We start from the raw sequence: 18,644 nt of genomic DNA, 5'->3' as shown, positions 1-18,644 counted from the left end.
CTCCTAAACCCACTTCTCCTCTTCCTCCACTCTCTATCTCTGTTGATAACACCCTCATCCTCCCCGTCCCATCTGTCCGCAACCTCGGAGTCATCTTCGACTCCTCCCTCTCCTTCTCTGCGCATATCCAACAGACTGCCAAGACCTGTCGCTTCTTCCTCTTCAACATCAGCAAAATTCGCCCTTTCCTCTCTGAGCACATCACCAGAACTCTCGTCCACGCTCTCATTACCTCTCGCCTTGATTACTGCAACTTACTCCTCACCGGCCTCCCACTCAGCCATCTATCACCCCTTCAATCAGTTCAGAACGCTGCTGCACGTCTTATATTCCGCCAAAACCGATATACTCATATCACCCCTCTCCTCAAATCACTTCATTGGCTTCCGATCAGTTATCGCATACAATTCAAGCTCCTCCTCCTTACCTACAAATGCACTCAGTCTGCGGCTCCTCACTACCTCTCCACCCTCATCTCCCTCTATGTTCCCGCCCGTAACCTCCGCTCACAGGACAAAGCCCTTCTCTCAGTAACCTTCGCCACCACTGCCAACTCCAGGCTCCGCTCATTCTGCCTTGCCTCACCCCATGCCTGGAACAATCTTCCTTTACCCATACGCCATGCCCCCTCCCTACCCATCTTCAAATCTCTGCTTAAAACTCACCTCTTCAATGCTGCCTTCGGCGCCTAACCGCTCGAGATATATAAAATACCCCAATCTATCCACCCCATCAGATTAACTGTTCACTCGTCCTATAGATTGTTCACTTGTCTTTAGATTGTTTTCTTGTCTTTTAGATTGTAAGCTCTTTGAGCAGGGACTGTCCTTCTATGTTTAAATTGTACAGCGCTGCGTAACCCTAGTAGCGCTTTAGAAATGCTAGTTAGTAGTAGTAGTAGTAGTACTTTGGAACACTCTCCCCCTAAACAATTCGTACAAACCTCTCCTACCCTAAATTCAAAACAGCCCTTAAAACCCACCTTTTTAAACAAGCTTTGAGTGTGCACATATGAGGCTAATCAACTACTTTAAGGTGATGCTCCTTGCCAGAGTCTGCAACCCCTCCCTTTCTTTCTATCTTCTTATCCCTTCTCCCTCTTTCTCCCTTTTTATTCTCTGTATTTTAATATTATGCTTAGTTATGCTACAATGAAGAATGTAGGCACCTACATAAAGAATACTAGCAGAGGCCGCACAAGGCAAGATGCTGCTGACCCCCCCCCCCCCTCCCGGGCCAACTTTACCTTCTTTCTTCATGTTCCAAAAGCTGGCGGCAGCATCAATTCCAATACACTGCCCTACCACCAGCACCGGTCTCTTCTGTACTGCGGACACTGCTGATGAAACAGGAAGTTACATCAGAGAGGCGGCCACAGTAAAGGAAAGAGGTGGGTGCCGGCAACAGGGCAGCGTATCGGAATCACTGCCACTGCCAGCTTTTAGAATGTGAAGAAAGAAGACAAATCTCGAAGAACAGGGTGGAGGAAAGGAGGAGATACCGCTCCCAGAAGAGTGCTGCCTGAGGCCCCCACCTCAAGGGAATTATCATGCTGAATATTTAGGCATGAGCACTTATGCCAGCTGTAGCACTGGTGCTAGTATTACAGGCCTAAGGGTCATTGGTACACATGTAACTTACAATGCTTCAATGCTGGTCCCACCAATGCTCCAACCCTATGTAGAGCACTTAGGTGGAATATTGGTACATAGTATTCTAAAAATGAGTGCCTATTTTATAAAATTGCTTTGAAAGTGCTATATGTATATATCCACTATACATAGAAAGGGCAATTCTATAATCTAGGTGCCTATAATCTACGTGTCCGTTATATATTTAAATGTCTAGAATACTAGAACTTGCATAAAAATGTACACTTAACCAGGAAAGTGCCAGTGGGTCTATAACAGCATGCCTCATTTACATAGTATATAAATGCAAGTGAAAAACTCAAGAAAAAGAAAAGCAACCCACCTTTGGGCAGTGATTTGGGTGGAGCGTTTCTTGCCCAGGCATACAAAACACTGACTTCATCAGAGCACGTTCCAGATCCACAATCCCTGAAAAATAAATCAGGTTAGATGCTCTCTGTTTTCTTTTCACCAAAATACTCCCCTCCCAAAAAAGCAAGTCATTTACAGTGGAAAATTTGTAAATGTAGAGCACAATGTATAAAATGCCCACAGCAGTGAGGTAGTTTGGGAAGAATGAGATGCATCACTTGAAGGAACCATATTTTGTAATGTTTCACAATTCAAGGTACTTGAAGGATTCAAGTAGATTAAGGAGCAACTCTATAACCAGACACCACAAGTTAAGCACCTAGATGCAGACATTGAGCGTAAATTAGGACATCTGAGCACCAAGATTCTGTTATAGAATACTAGCCTAAGCCAGCATCTATGCATGCTCACTTAAGAGATGTCAATAGCAGAATAAATATGCACGCCTAAATACTAGCACTCTAGCATGTAATTTACAGTATTCTGTAAGTTATATGTATAAATGCTGCTCCTCCCCTTGCTTTTAAGCACAGAGTTGCACATGTCAATTATAGTAAATTGCTAAGTGCACACCTAGTACTTACGCACATGTGTACATTTACTCACCTAAGTGCTACTATTCGATCATACAAAATGCATAAATGGCACTTACATTTAGGCAACAAATTATAGAATGAGGAGGAAATAGGATAATTTTATAAGAGGGTACTTAGGTTAATAGTGCAGGAACATGCCTATTTTATAAAAGCAACCAGGTGCCTATGCCTATGCATTCTTTGCAAACCCTGTAGAAAAAGCATCTAGATCAGGGTTTGACAAACTCCATGAACTAGGTCGCTATCCAGCTTATAATCGAACGAGAATAACGCCCAAGTTCCGACCTAAATCGGGAGATGGGCGTTCTTCTCACAAAAACAAATAAAGCGGTATAATCGAAAGCCGAACTTTGGACGCTTTCAACTGCACTCCGTCGCGGGTGCGGACAAAGTTGACGGGGGCGTGTCGGAGGCGTGGTTATCGGGCGAACAGAGATGGGCGCCCTTCGCCGATAATGGAACAGTTTTGAGCTAGAATTTAGGACACTTTTCCTGGACCCTGTTTTTTCACGAATAAGGCCCCCAAAAGTGCCCTAAATGACCAGATGACCCCCAGAGGGAGTCGGGGATGACCTCCCCTGACTCCCCCAGTGGTCACTAACCCCCTCCCACCACAACAAATGATGTTTCACAACTTTTTACTTTCACCCTCAAATGTCATACCCTCCTCCCAAGCAGCAGTATGCAGGTCCCTGGAGCAGTTGTTAGGGGGTGCAGTGGACGTCAGGCAGGTGGACCCAGGCCCATCCCCCCCCTACCTGTTACAATTGTGCTGCTTAATGCTACTAGTCGTCCAACCCCCCCAAACCCACTGTACCCACATGTAGGTGCCCCCCTTCACCTCTTAGGGCTATAGTAATGGTGTAGACTTGTGGGCAGTGGGTTTTGAGGGGGATTTGGGGGGCTCAACACCCAAGGGAAGGGTGCTATGCACCTGGGAGCTCTTTTACCTGTTTTTTTGGTTTTGTAAAAGTGCCCCCTAGGGTGCCCGGTTGGTGTCCTGGCATGTGAGGGGGACCAGTGCACTATGAATCCTGGCCCCTCCCACGAATAAATGTCTTGGATTTATTCGTTTTTGAGCTGGGCGATTTCATTTTCCATTATCGCTGAAAAGCAAAAACGCCCAGCTCACACCTTGACGAATAAAACATGGGCGTCTTTTTCTTTTAAAAAATACGATCCGCCCCGCCCCTTCACGGACCCGTTCTCGGAGATAAACGCCCATGGAGATAGGCGTTTCTGTTCGATTATGCCCCTCCATGGTGCCTAAAATTTGTATTCTGGTGCCTGTGATTTTTTGGTTATGGTGTTTCAGAAAAATAGCACATTTCTTGCTTCTCCGCTATGAATTGGCTGTCTGTAAGCATGAGCTGTGCAGTACAGGAAATTTGGGAGTTAAACCTAAACTTTCTGAACTGTGCAGCTTAAGCTTACAGAGAGCCAAGTTGCAGCAGGAAATGTGGTTGTTTCTTCTATAGTTGAAGCCACCCGGGTGAGAAAACAGGCTGTAGGCTCAAAAAAAGAAAGACTGAGTTAAGGCTGGAAGAGAGAGAATATAAAAGAGAGACTAGGTGAAAACTGGGGGGGAGGGGGGAGAGAGAGAGAGAAAGAGAGGTTATTTTGGGTGACGGCTGGTGGGTATGACAGAGACTGGGTGAGGGCTGGGAATTTATGACACAGAGAGAAAGAGACTGGTTAAAAGCTGGGGGGGGGGGGTATGAGAGAGATTGGGTGAAGGTTAGGGTGTATGAGAGAGAATGAGATTGGGCAAAGGATGGAAAGGGGAGTATGAGAGAGAATGGATAAAGGTTGGGGGCTATGAGAGAAAGGAGCGGACCCAGTTTATAATGCTATGTAAAACAAAGATGCCATTGACTCTTTGCTTCACCTTTCAAGGTGCTGCGCTGCTGACAGCAAGCTATGGGAAGAGAGGCTGCCAGCTTCTGCCAGTGATTTGCAGAGGCACCTTAAAATGATGTTACTCACCTGTAACAGCTGTTCTCTGAGGACAGCAAGCCCAGTATTCTCACATGTGGGTGAGAGCAGAGCCTGGCAAGGATTCTGCCTAGCGTGCATAGTTCTGGCAACGTCCTACCACGAATGCACAGGTGCCTTCCTGCACGATGCGTGAGCAGAGGTATTTCAGTCTGATAGAATAGCTGAAGAAGACAACTCCAAGGGGAGGAGGGAAGGTATGCGAGAATACTGGGCCTGTCCTCAGAGAACATCTGTTACAGGTGAGCAACTTTGCTTTCTCCGAGGACAAGCAGGCCCAATGTCTTCTCACATATAGGCATCCCTAGCTACCAGGCTCACCGAAAACAACAATGCTAGGACAATAGGGACTTGAAATGCTGAGGCCTTGAAGTCAATTAACCTGAGACTATATACAAACTGGTTGTGAAGGTGCAGCCTGGAACAGAAGAAAACCGTGCCTAGGAGGGTGGAGCTGGATTCCAGACACCAAACAAATTCTGCAGGACCGTCTGACTGAGCCGGTTGTCATGTCATGTGTTCTGCTCAAGGCAGTAGTGAGATGTGAATGTGTGGACTGAAGACCATGTTGCAGCTTTGCAAATCTCCTCAATGGAGGTTGACCTCCAACCTAGCCATGGCTCTGACATTATCAGTCGTGATATTTATTTGTGACATTTATATCCCACATTATCCCAAACAAGTTCGAGTTCAATGTGGCTTACAACAAACAGTACAAAGAATAATGCATAAGAAAGTAATTTGTAATAGGAATCCAATTTTACAATACAATATCATAAACACACTGGGATAGCTATGGATGTTTAACATTTAGAAAATCTATTATGAATGAGAAATTGTACATAAAGCAAAAAGAACGTTAATGGTAAATAGAGTAATAACCAACTCAGGTAAAAATTAATTGTTTGAGATATGGTCGTTCTTTGTGAGGGTTTGTTTGAATAGTAACAATTTAAAGATTTTGCGGAATCTAGTATAGTCCTGTGTATTTCTTATTTTGAGTGGTATGGAGTTCCACCATTTGGTTCCTAGGTAAGTGAAGTCTGCAGAGTGGAGAGTTTTGTAGATCACTTTTTTGCAATTTGGAAGGTGTAGTTAGAGATAGTTTCTTGCCTCATATTTAGTGTTTCTTTGAGGAAAGTTTATTAATGGTACCATATAGTCTGGAGCTGTGCCATTTAGTATTTGAAAGAAAAAGGTACATAATATGAAGGTGATTCTCGCTTTGATGGGAAGCCAGTGTAATTTGATTAATAAAGGGGAGGCACTTTCAAAACAAGAGATTTTCTATATGAACCCGGCTGCAGTGTTTTGAGCTGTTTGGAGTTTTTTCAACAGGTACTCCTTACAGCCAGCATATTTGGCATTACAATAATCAAATTGGGATAATGTTACATAAGTACATAAGAACTGTCATACTGGGAAAGACCAAAGGTCGATCAAGCCCAGCATCCTGTTTCCAACAGTGGCTAATCCAGGTCACAAATACCTGGCAAGATCCCAAAAAAGTACAAAACATTTTATACTGCTTATCCCAGAATAGTGGATTTTCCCCAAGTCCATTTAATAATGGTTTATGGACTTTTCCTTTAGGAAGCCGTCCAAACATTTTTTAAACTCCGCTAAGCTAACCACCTTTACCACATTCTCTGGCAACAAATTTCAGAGTTTAATTACACATTGAGTGAAGAAAAATGTTTTCCGATTCGTTTTAAATTTACTACATTGTAGCTTCATCACATGCAAAGAATTCATTTAATCTCTCTGCTACGGCTTTGTCTTTTCTGATCGCCCCTTTTACTCCTCGGTCATCTAGAGGTCCAACTGATTCTTTTGCCGGCTTCCTGCTTTTAATATACCTAAAAATTGTTTTACTATGTCTTTTTGCCTCTAATGCAATCTTTTTTTTCAAAGTTCCTCTTTGCCTTCCTTATCAGCGCTTTGCATTTGACTTGCCATTCCTTATGCTGTTTCTTATTATTTTCAGTTGGATCCTTCTTCCATTTTCTGAAGGATTTTCTTTTAGCTCTAATAGCTTTCTTCACCTCACTTTTTAACCATGCTGGCTGTCATTTGTTTTCCTTCTTCTTTTTTTACTACATGGAATACATTTGGCCTGGGCTTCCAGGATGCCATTTTTGAATAGCATCCACACCTGATGTAAATTTTTGACCTTTGCAGCTGAAACACGAACATACCTAAATCTCCACTACCCAAGCTGCAAAGGACTCAAATACAAATCAACCTATGCATCCAGCTTTCCCTACATGAGCACACAACTATGGAACGGATTACCAAAAGCCGTGAAAACAACTTATGATCACCTAAACTCCCAGAAATCATTAAAAACTAACCTGTTCAAAAAGGCATACCATATCGACACAACTTAAATGCCTGTACCCTCCAACACAACGAAACCAAAGCTCGTAATGGACATAAATTAACTCTTCCTCTCTACGATTCCCTAATGTGTCTGTACACATGAACCTTATTCTACCACAACATTACTGTATTTGTTCATACCGGAACTGGCGAACGCCTTTACGGTACTATGTAAGCCACATTGAGCCTGCAAACAGGTAGGAAAATGTGGGATACAAATGTAACAAATAAATAAATAATCCTTCAATGGCATTTAATGTAATAAGAAATTTTAGAGGACAAAGTAGTATACTTGAAAACGCATGCCATCCTCTTTTCCTCTTCTAAATTTGACTGAGGTTGCAATAATAGATCTCTATTATTAAATAATGCCCATTTAAATGCTTTCTTAACTACAGATTTGGGGTATCCCTGTTGTTCAAACTTATTTTTTAATTCTTGGACTGAATCTTTAAACTGTACAATACAGTCACAAATCCGATGATACCTAAGGAACTGGGAGAAAGGTAGACTGTTCTTCAAATGAAAAGGATGCAAGCTATTATACTGCCACAAAGTATTTCTGTCCGTTGGTTTGGTGTACACATTGGTACAAAATCTACCTCCTTCAGTCAAGCTAAGTACTTGTCGGACTTTATTTTGATATGTTATTATTTATTATTTGTTTCATTTGTATCCCACATTTTCCCACCTATTTGCAGGCTCAATGTGGCTTACATGGTACCATAACATATTTTGATATGTTGTGAAGTACCAGTGGTGTTTGTTGGCACTTTGGAGATTTGATGTGGATATTTTTGCTTTTGATGACAAAAACAAACTGTAGGCTTTGGCTTTTTTCAGTTAGCAACTTTTTTTCTTCATTTTTGGAGTTTTTTGTTGCTTTCTTTTTTCTGGAGATAGATAATTTAGTGAGGTCAATGATAATATCTGGGAATCCTTTTGGCGATAGACTGACACGTTTGGTCAAACCATTGCTCTTTGAGTTGTAAGGCCTCATTTGTTTAAATTGTGAGATTTTTTTATAGCTCCCTACACTCTGGGTTAGCCATCTTGTTAGCAAACTGCACGTTTTATGCTCTTTCTGGGATATTTAAAAATTTTGCTACCCCTAGTGTAATTTTTCTGATTACATTTTAAAGTTTATATAAAGTTCTGGTTGGGGGGAGGAGGGCTAAGCATAGCTGATCCCTCAATTACTGGCAAAAAGAGCACTTTGGAGAAGATTAACATGCCTTGGACAAGATGCAAATGCCAACAGGGACCTTTTTCAATATGGTAAATTCATGTATAACTTTTGATCCACCCAAACCATGCTCATGATATTACCCTTTTGAATCTGAGCATTCTGGGCAATCTCCAAGTGTAAATGATGCCACACAATGACTCCTCTCAAGCTCATGCAGGAAACCAATATATGACTCAAGGTAAGATGCAACATTCAGAATAAACTGCTGAATGATTTCTGTAGTGCACTTTTGCTCTCTCTCTCAAGTAAAGTGGACGTGTTAAACATCTGTTCATGAAATATACCTCTAAAGATTACTATCATGTGTGCCAAAATAGAATTATTTAACATTCATTAACCAAAATAATAAAGGTTCTCCTGCAGAAAATTATCTTATTATAATGTGATGGTGCCTGCTTTGCATGCCAAAGATCTAAGATTCGGCCTGGGTTTTAAAAACTAACTTCCCTTTTTACAAAGTCATGTTAGTGGCTGCCAGTGCAGTAATGATGACACAGTCCATTCAAAATGAATTGGCTGTGTCGGCATTACACATGTATTGCCACACTGGGACAGACCAAAGATCCATCAAGTCCAGCATCCTACTTCCAACAGTGCTCAATCCAGGTCACAAATACCTGGCAAGATCCTCAAAAAGTTCAATACATTTTATGCTGCTTATCCCAGAAATAAGCAGTGGATTTTCCCCAAGTCATTTTACTAATGGTCTATGGACCTTTCCTTTAGGAAGCTCTCCAAACCTTTTTTAAACCCCACTAAGCTAACCGCCTTGACCACATTCTCTGGCAACAAATTCCAGAGTTTAATTACACGTTGAGCAAAGAAAAATTTCTCCAATTCGTTCTAAATTTACTACTTTGTAGCTTCATTGCATGCACTCTAGTCCTAGTATTTTTGGAAAGAGTAAACAAACAATTCACATCTACCCGTTCCACTCCACTCATTATTTTATAGACCTTTGTAAAAGGGGGGAAAGGGTAAATTAAAACTTCTAGGCTAGGGGTCCCCTTGGAGATCAATTTACTGTGCTTTCCAGCATGCATAAACAAGTTAAAACACTAATAAAATTGCTGGCATAGCCAAATCCCAGTAATTATTTTAGAAAATCTAATCTGTGTTTTTATATACCTCAATTCTGGTCCACTACAGCACCAACTAATGCTGTTTACAACAGCACAAAATGAAATTCATATCAAATACAAATTAATGCATTAAAAATAAATAATAGAGTATGATATTTCAGTCCCTGGCATAGCTGCAACATTCCAACCACTCTCACTGTAAATCAACTGCTGAAGTAGCAAAGACATGGCCTCCCTTCTGACTCATTCACTGCAATATGTTCTGCTGCACAAAAGACTGTTTGGAGTCATGACCTGAGCTATCTGTAGCACTGGGCATGGCATGAAGTAAAGCTTCCAAATGTCTCAGATTAAGGTTCAAGGCTGCCTTTATTTGATGAAATGCTTAGGGCAGTGCCATGAAAGCAAAATGCATATTAAGTATTCAATACATAGTACAGATAGATAAATTAAATAGAGAAACGAAACAGAGATACAATAAAACAACACTGTACACAATAATATTAGATATTAGATTAGCAAACCCACTGCTGCATCTGAATAGTCAGAACTGAGAGGTAGAAGAGTGCAGCACAAGGCAGCATGAGCGACACTTAACTGCAAGGAGGTGATGGAGAATATATTATGCGAAAACTGGTGTCCTAAAGAGATAAAGCTGGAGGAAGACCAGAGATAGAGATACTGCCAGGGTATTAGGTGCCCCAGGTGAACTTTCAAGCTTTGCACCCCACTCAATTAACTTTCAGTCTCCCAGGTCCCCAAGAATTTGAACATTAAAATGAACCTCTATTTTGAACCACTATTTTGACTATTTTAATAAGACATCTGCTAATGACTATCGTTCTGCCAACAAGACAGACATAAATAGATACGTAAGTACATAAGAATTGCCACACTGGGACAGATTGAAGGTCAGTCAATCCCAGTATCTTGTTTCCAACAGTGGCCAATCCCAGTCACAAGTACACTGCAAGATCCCAAAGTGTAAAACAAATTTTTCCTTGTTGTCTAGCTGTACCGTTCTGAACAAGTGTGTGTTCTCCCCTCCTACTAGACGATGGAGGTAGAGAAAAAACTAGTCTTTTCCAGTGAACTCACTGGTATAACCTGCTGTGCTCAAGGAAATCTCCAATATTTTTCTCTACCTCACAGAACGATTATGTAAAAATGCCTGGTTAGACATCAACTCATAAATAGTAAGCGTTGTTTCAAATATACATAGGGAATATACATACATATATACATCCATACATGAAGGAAATTTCCAAAAAGCCATTTACCAAGGTACGTGAGCTATTTGAAAATAGCCCACTCTCCCTGCAAGCAAAAGTACTCCTTTATACATATAATTAAACTTTATGACTCCCCCCAAGCTTTTATTTTTGTCAATGGGATTTCCACTCCAAAATTCTCCTTAAAAAGAGGAACAAAACAAGGCTGCCCTCTCTCTCCTCTCTTATTCAACCTGACCCTTGAACCTCTAGCAATTTATATTCATTCCAACCCTAATATCAAAAGAATAAAATTGAAAAAATAATCCTTCAAATTATCCATTTACGCAGACATTTTACTATATCTAATTTTGGATTCTATCCCTCACCTCCTAACCTGCATCATCTCATTTTCAAAAACATCTGGCTATAAAGTTAATTGGTCCAAATCTGCTCTTAGGCCCCTATCTAAGTTTGCCCTAAAATCACAAGTTGCCCACTTCTCCTTTATCTGGGAACCACATAAATTGAAGTATCTAGGCATACAATACAGCTGTTCTCCAGAAGAAAACCCTTAAACCTAATGAATCTACTACATTACAGACAGCCGAACGTCTCCTACACTCATAGTCTACCCTTTTTCTTTCCTGGTGGGGCAGAATTGAAGCTGTTAAGATAGTACTATCACCCAAAATCAACTATTTCTTCAAAGACTCCTACAAAAAAACTCAATTCAATCATCTCAAAATTGATTTGTAAATCTACAAATCTCGCACTGCACTTGAGAAATTACAACTTGCTCGTAATCTAGGTGGCCTAAATATCCCCACTTTTAAACAATACCATCTAGCCTTTCATATATTTCTCAAGTCAAATTCTGGGACTCCTCCTCTCTACATTCTGTCACTCCCAGATGGGTTACTTTTGACGAAGAAAAATTAACTCCTCTTTCCTTACATCTGCTGCCTACCATGAACAATTTTAGATAATCTGATGATTTCCTGATTATTTCCTAATTCTAAAGAACACTTCTCATTCCACGATAAACTTCTCCTGGTCTTATTCACTGGACACATCTATATGGCATAACTCCCAATGTAAGAGGAAAGCAACTCCTAAGCTTCACTCACTATTGCTTTCTGCTAATATTAGTTCCCCTGCCAATCTACTGTCCAATGCTAACATTATTCCTTTTCAGGATTTTTGCCATCAATATAATCTACCTGCTAGACAAAGTCTTCTGGGATCAGCTCATTAAAGAAATTGAACAGCTATACCCTTTATCAGAAATTCGACTAAAATCATCCTCGAGTTTCTCAACCCCTATGTCAATCTCTCATGACCCCCAAATCTGCTTTTATAATATATAAACTACTACAAAAATCAAAACAGAACCTTTGCTCTACTCTCACTACCAATTGTGAGAGCTGAATTTTTCTCTCTCCAAAAATGAATGGAATACATTTTGGACAAAGACCACAAGATCCTCCCTTTTAGCAGCTTTATTACAATCTAATTTGTCCTTCACAAGGCCTATTAGATGCCAGTTAAGCTAGCAGACAACCCCAAAAAATTCCAAATCTCTTTTGGTCCTGCAGGGTTGATGAAGGATCCCTCTCCCACTTGCTTCTTCATTGCTGCAATCTGTCATTATACAGGAAGTCAATTTGGGATACAATGCAGATATTTTCTCCTTTACAGTTCCATTATCTTACAAAATTTTAATTCTGAAGTCTTCAACACTTAGCATACTGATACAACCAAAGAATGCTAAATTATTTAATCTAATGATTACAACTGCGATACACTTATTTCCAACTGGAAAAATAATTTAAACCTTTGCTTCCACGAATGGTGGAATCTACTATGTTCTTCAGACACTATGAAGAAATAGCTGCCTTGAAAAAAGGCCATTTACCATCATTCATTAAAGTTTGGTTGCTTTTAGACAATTATGGTTTTGTAAAGTGCTGTCCCACAGGCGTGACATCTTTGTTTGTACTGGCATTTTTCATATGATGCCTATGTAAATTAAATCTCTTCTTTAGCATCTGATTTGTTTCTCCAATGTAGCAGCCTTCATCGCACTTTTTACACTGAATGATATATACCTTTGTGAATGATCGTGGGGGTCCTGTGAGATATTTTGGCATAGTTTGCAGCTGGATATATTGCAAGGATGTGTGCCATTCTTTTCTTTCTGAGTCTGTGTTGGGAGTTTACTTCTAATTAGCTTGTGTTTTAAGTTGGGTGGCTGTCGGAAAGCCAGCAATGGTGGGGATGGGAATATCTCTTTCAGTAATTCATCCTCCTGGAGTAGATGCTGCAGATCTCTTATGGTTTTTCTTAATTTTTCCAGCTCTGGGTTGTATGTCACTATGAGGGAGATTCTGTCTGTGGCTTTTTTTTCTTTGTACTGTACTTTACAAAACCAGAACACTGTACCAGTGATTTCATGGTAAGGATCCTGAAAGAGAACTTTAAAACAATACAGGAACGTAAGACCTTTGAAGTCAAAATGATTAAATATTTTGACACCCACCAGACAGGACTTAACAAAGATCTGGGTTTTCTAGCCCACTACAAAGCATAAAATTGTATTGCTTTGTAAATTGCAGTGCTCTCCTGTCTCCCTCTCACCTATCCACCCCCATCCTGTTAGACTGTCACTGAAATGCTTTGATGTTTCGCTCATATATACTGTCATCTACCAACATTTGCTTATTTCCGATCTGACGAAGGGCAACCTTCAAAAGCTAATCAAGAAATGTATTAAGTTATGTCCAATAAAAAAGTTATCTTATTTTCTTTTCCATGTTTTATTTTGTTTTATTTCTATTGATTACCTTTAAAAGTGGACTAACACGGCTACCACACCTCTCTACTCAAGATAATTATTGTCAAATTTCTGCAGATGAACAATCTTAGAGAATACCATTCTCTATTTAATATATGTAATTCATATTCAATTCCATTATAATTCTTTATTTCCTCCATAGCAATGCCATTAATCTCTCATATAGTATTAGCCTCATGTTATTCTACATATCTCTATCACAGATTATCGCTAATTTTTCCCTTTGTTCTTTTTAGCTTTTTGCCATTATGTTAACACCTATTCCTTGTTAATACTTCATAGTTTGCAATTGTACTGTTTAAAATTTTTCAAAATAAAATTGGAAAAAAAAAAGTACAAGCTCATGGTTCTTTGAGTTAGCATGGCTATCATGGCCTATTATACTGCTTTGACATCAACTGCTCTTTGTCCCCCCCCCCCCCCCCCCACCACATGAACTTTTCAGGACACCATCTAGTCTGCTTAGAGGCAGATGCATCAACCAGACGTTAAAAAATCTAAATCGTTAAAGTCCCTAACGATTTTAAAAAAACGAAGAATGCACCAAAAAAAAAAGTCACACATGCTCAGATCGGTATTGAAACGTACAATGTATCAAAGAATCACAATACACATCAGTAATCGGCCCCTAAATCATGCGCAGAGCAGCCAAGCGTTTTGCTGGCTGCTCTGCGCATGCTGCAAACGTCAAAACAAACAAAAAAAAAAGCCACAACACATACACGTGGCTACCTGGTCAGCAAAATACAAAAACAAAGGATCAGGAGGGGGCAAGGGCGCTCGTCCGGAGCGTCCTGTATAAAAAGCGAAATTGTAGCAGCCCCGGTCCCCCTCCCTTCCTGTTCTTCTGTTTTGCAAAAGCTAACTCCGCCTCCCGTCATTCTTCCGCCCCGTGCCCCGCTGCCCCCCCCCCCGAGGTCGACTACGCCGCTCCCCCCCATCCACCGAGACCCCCCTCCCTATTACCGACCCGAGCAGCACCTCTCACCTCTTTCTGAAGCGCTGCACGGGCAGGAAGATCTGTTGTGTTGGTCGCAGAGTCTCCATGACGTCTCTTCTTCCCTGGCCTAGGCCCGCCTCCTTCTGACGTAGGTTACTTACGTCAGAAGGAGGCGGGGCCTAGGCCAGGGAAGAAGAGACGTCATGGAGACTCTGCGACCAACACAACAGATCTTCCTGCCCGTGCAGCGCTTCAGAAAGAGGTGAGAGGCGCTGCTCGGGTCGGTAATAGGGAGGGGGGTCTCGGTGGAGGGGGGGGGGATCGGCGTAGTCGACCTCAGGGGGGGCAGCGGGGGCGGGGCACGGGGCAGAAGAATGACGGGAGGCGGAGTTAGCTTTGCAAAACACAAGAACAGGAAGGGAGGGGGACCGGGGCTGCTAGAATTTCGCTTTCTCGTGTGTGTGTGGGGGGGGAAGTGGCGGACAGTGGGGAGCAGCGGGGGGGGGGGGGGCATGGCCGTCCATACAGGACGCTCCTGATGAGCGCCCTTGCCCCCCTCCCGATCCTTTTTTTATTTTTTTAATTTGATGTGTTTTATGACACGTTTTCTTTAAGCTCAAACACAGCTCTTTTGGACATATGTAATGCAACGTCCTTTTGACCAATCACAGCGCTTTTAGCTCTGCTAATGCGCTGGGATTGGCTCAAAGTTTGTTTGTTTCTTCACTTTACGATTTTTCCTGGCACAGAGCTGTCCTAACGAGAGGTCCAGACCTCTCGTTAGATTTCCTGTCTTTTTAATGCGTAAAGGCAATCGGAAAAGGTTAGTGCATCTCGTTTCAATGGGGTTTTTACACTAATTGCTCATCTGCACTCCGTTTTCGTTAGCTGCTAGCTTCCTTGGTAAAAGCCCTTTGATGCATGCAACGGCTCAAAATTTCCTCGTTGGAGGGTCATTAAAGGCTCATTAAGCTTTGGTGCATCTGCCTCTTAATGCTTTAGCCAGCCTTGCTGATAGAAACCACTTATACCGCTCTTTAGACATAATATGTTGCCTTGTGAAAGAAATTGAAAGGGTATTGCCATAGGGCCCTGTTTACTAAGATGCGTTAGTGTTTTTAGCGCACCAAGACTAACACGCATGCTAACCATGTAGGCGTGTACATGGTTAACGTGTGTTAAAAATGTTAACGCGCCTATAACGCTTAGTAAACACGGTCCATAGTTTGCAAAAAAAAAACAAAAAAAAGGGGTCACGTGGTGCCATGGTGGAGTGAAGACGCTGAAAAGCGGAGCTCCCACATTTCTTCCCTAAAACCTGGCTATAATCAGCTCAAACAGAAGGCTTTTTACCAGCTGCTCGAGGGAGAACATCCGGTAGGAAAGCAGAACAAAATAATATTTCAGAGTCCGTTGAGATGGCCGCGAAAACACAGAAAAAAGAGAAAGAAAAGCTTAAAGTACCTGAATCCAAAATGGCGGAGGCATCGGGACAGCTGACTAGTACGGTGTGTTCAGCATGGACGGCTGAAATAACTGCAGAAGTCACAGCAGCAGTAGAAGCCGCCTTGGATAAAAAATTACAGGCTCTGTTTGATAGAGCTGAAGCTGCTCACGAACGACTCGATGGGTTTCACTTAGATCTTGATCATATGCAGCAGCGGCTTAGTGATCTTGAGGACCGCGTAACAGAGGCAGCGGGACCAACGGAGGCCATGAGATCTAAAGTGACTGACTTGGAACAAAAACTTGACGACCTAGAAAATAGGTCGAGACGAAATAATCTCAGGCTTATTGGTCTCCCGGAACACCTTAAGGATTCAGAGCTTATAGAATATCTGGAGTGCTGGCTTCCGAAAGAGCTGCAGCTCAACAACCTAAAGGAACCGCTGAGGATTGAAAGGGCACACCGAGTTGGGCCTCGAAGAGCAGCGGGGGACAGACCGAGAGCTGTAATACTGCGAGTCCTGCACTATGGTCATAAACAAGCGATTGTAAGGGCGCTGAGATCAGGTATACAATTGCATCACGAAGGAAAGCGCATTTTGTGCTTCCAAGATTACTCCTCCAAAGTGGCAGCAGCAAGACGAGCTTTCGCGCCCATGTGCACAGCACTTCACACTCAGAAGATTAAATTTGCTTTGATCTATCCAGCCACGCTGAAAATATTTCAAGACGGAGCAGAAAAAACCCTGGAGACAGTGGAAGCAGCAAAAGAGTTTCTCAAGACCATATCTACTGCAACGGAGTGAAGAGCTGGCAGGTATGCTAGACATTTGATCACAGGATGTGAAAGTTGGACGAACTGGACAGCTTTCAGGCAGACCACAGTTTAACAGTGCTTTACTGAACAATGTGCCCCGATAGCAGATATCTTACAGGAGGGTTAATTTGACAGCGATTTTTCTACTTTGCTGTTCCCCCGAAATACCCGAAGGAGATCGCATAGCAGTGAATTACCAGCTGATTTCAGGCAGACCACAGTTTAACAGTGTTTTACTGAACAACGTGCCCCGATAGCAGATATCTTACAGGAGGGTTAATTTGACAGCGATTTTTCTACTTTGCTGTTCCCCCGAAATACCTGAAGGAGATCGCATAGCAGTGAATTACCAGCTGATTTCAGGCAGACCACAGTTTAACAGTGCTTTACTGAACAATGTGCCCCGATAGCAGATATCTTACAGGAGGGTTAATTTGACAGCGATTTTTCTACTTTGCTGTTCCCTCGAAATACCTGAAGGAGATCGCATAGCAGTGAATTACCAGCTGATTTCAGGCAGACCACAGTTTAACAGTGCTTTACTGAACAATGTGCCCCGATAGCAGATATCTTACAGGAGGGTTAATTTGACAGCGATTTTTCTACTTTGCTGTTCCCCCGAAATACCTGAAGGAGATCCACAGCAGTGAATTACCAGCTGATTTCAGGCAGACCACAGTTTAACAGTGCTTTACTGAACAATGTGCCCCGATAGCAGATATCTTACAGGAGGGTTAATTTGACAGCGATTTTTCTACTTTGCTGTTCCCCCGAAATACCCGAAGGAGATCGCATAGCAGTGAATTACCAGCTGATTTCAGGCAGACCACAGTTTAACAGTGCTTTACTGAACAATGTGCCCCGATAGCAGATATCTTACAGGAGGGTTAATTTGACAGCGATTTTTCTACTTTGCGGTTCCCCCGAAATACCTGAAGGAGATCCACAGCAGTGAATTACCAGCTGATTTCAGGCAGACCACAGTTTAACAGTGCTTTACTGAACAATGTGCCCCGATAGCAGATATCTTACAGGAGGGTTAATTTGACAGCGATTTTTCTACTTTGCTGTTCCCCCGAAATACCCGAAGGAGATCGCATAGCAGTGAATTATCTGCTGATCAGTGCTCAGATTTCCCGATTTGACAGTGAATGCTGTAATATAAAGAACTGAAGGCTTATTGTTCACATATACTCTTAAATTTAACCTTTGTACTGAATGTTTCACTACTTGGTTTTATAGCAGGTAACGAATGGGTGCGAACTACTAACAAAGACTCTGATCACACAGTACTGTTTTATTATTGTTGCTGAGCTAAATCTTCGCCCACAGCAGGGGGGACCTGCATTTGTTTTGTGTCAGCTCGTTTTGCGGGCATGGAGTGAGCCTCTACACTGTCTGTCTTCACTTTCAATTTGTCAGTTATGTTTAAAAATAGAAGGGAGTTCAATATAAGGTTTTGTGGTTTTGAGAAAAGAAATATATTGTTCATGTTAATATGTTTGTTATTGCAAAGGTCAAAGCAATATGTATCTGATATCATAAAATGACAGTTTTTTCAAGCCTACATATTATCAGCGGACGATAGAACAGGACCATCATCTTGATTAATGGGTACCTGCTGTATAAGCTATCTGGTATAACTAGTGCTTACCTCTTTCTCAGAGGAAACCCGTGATCGGCAGGAATGCTAATGTCATGAATAGAGAGTCTGGAGCTGATGCATGATATCATGGGGATTAAGCACTAAAAATATTTTGTCATGTTGGGGATATCCCCATAGACGTATGGAGGGAGGAAATGTGGTGCCAAAGCGTGACGAACTCGCATAGGAGTTCCTATGGAAGGTTGGGAGGGAGCTGATGGGGGGGGGGGGCTTAGGGGGGGATGGGGGAGGGGGGAGGGAATTCTTCCAGGCAGCTGGTTATTCGGACAGAAAGGACCTGGGGATACTAAACCGATATTAGGGCAGGATGTAAAGGGGGAGGTGAGCTGGGACACTTCTCCCAAAGATCAAATATATCTGCATTGTGACATGACCAATAGTGGCTTGATGCAATGATTAA

At 42.0% G+C, this 18,644-nt stretch overlaps 1 protein-coding gene across 4 annotated transcripts in view; it reads right to left on the bottom strand.

Moving 5' to 3' along the window:
- The window catches only part of PAM (peptidylglycine alpha-amidating monooxygenase), a 553,254-nt gene that overhangs the window by 247,833 nt on the left and 286,777 nt on the right, over window positions 1-18,644 (bottom strand). For all 4 annotated transcript variants that reach the window (XM_030193423.1, XM_030193421.1, XM_030193424.1 and 1 more), the window contains exon 6: window positions 1,975-2,060. In XM_030193423.1, coding sequence (XP_030049283.1) covers window positions 1,975-2,060 — 86 coding nt within the window. The remainder of the gene's footprint in view (window positions 1-1,974; window positions 2,061-18,644) is intronic.

The sequence above is a fragment of the Microcaecilia unicolor genome, chromosome 2, assembly GCF_901765095.1.
Source record: "Microcaecilia unicolor chromosome 2, aMicUni1.1, whole genome shotgun sequence".
NCBI classification, from domain to species: Eukaryota; Metazoa; Chordata; class Amphibia; order Gymnophiona; family Siphonopidae; genus Microcaecilia; species Microcaecilia unicolor.
The sequence above is the reverse complement of the archived record's forward strand: the minus strand, read 5'-3'. Positions and strand labels throughout refer to the sequence as shown.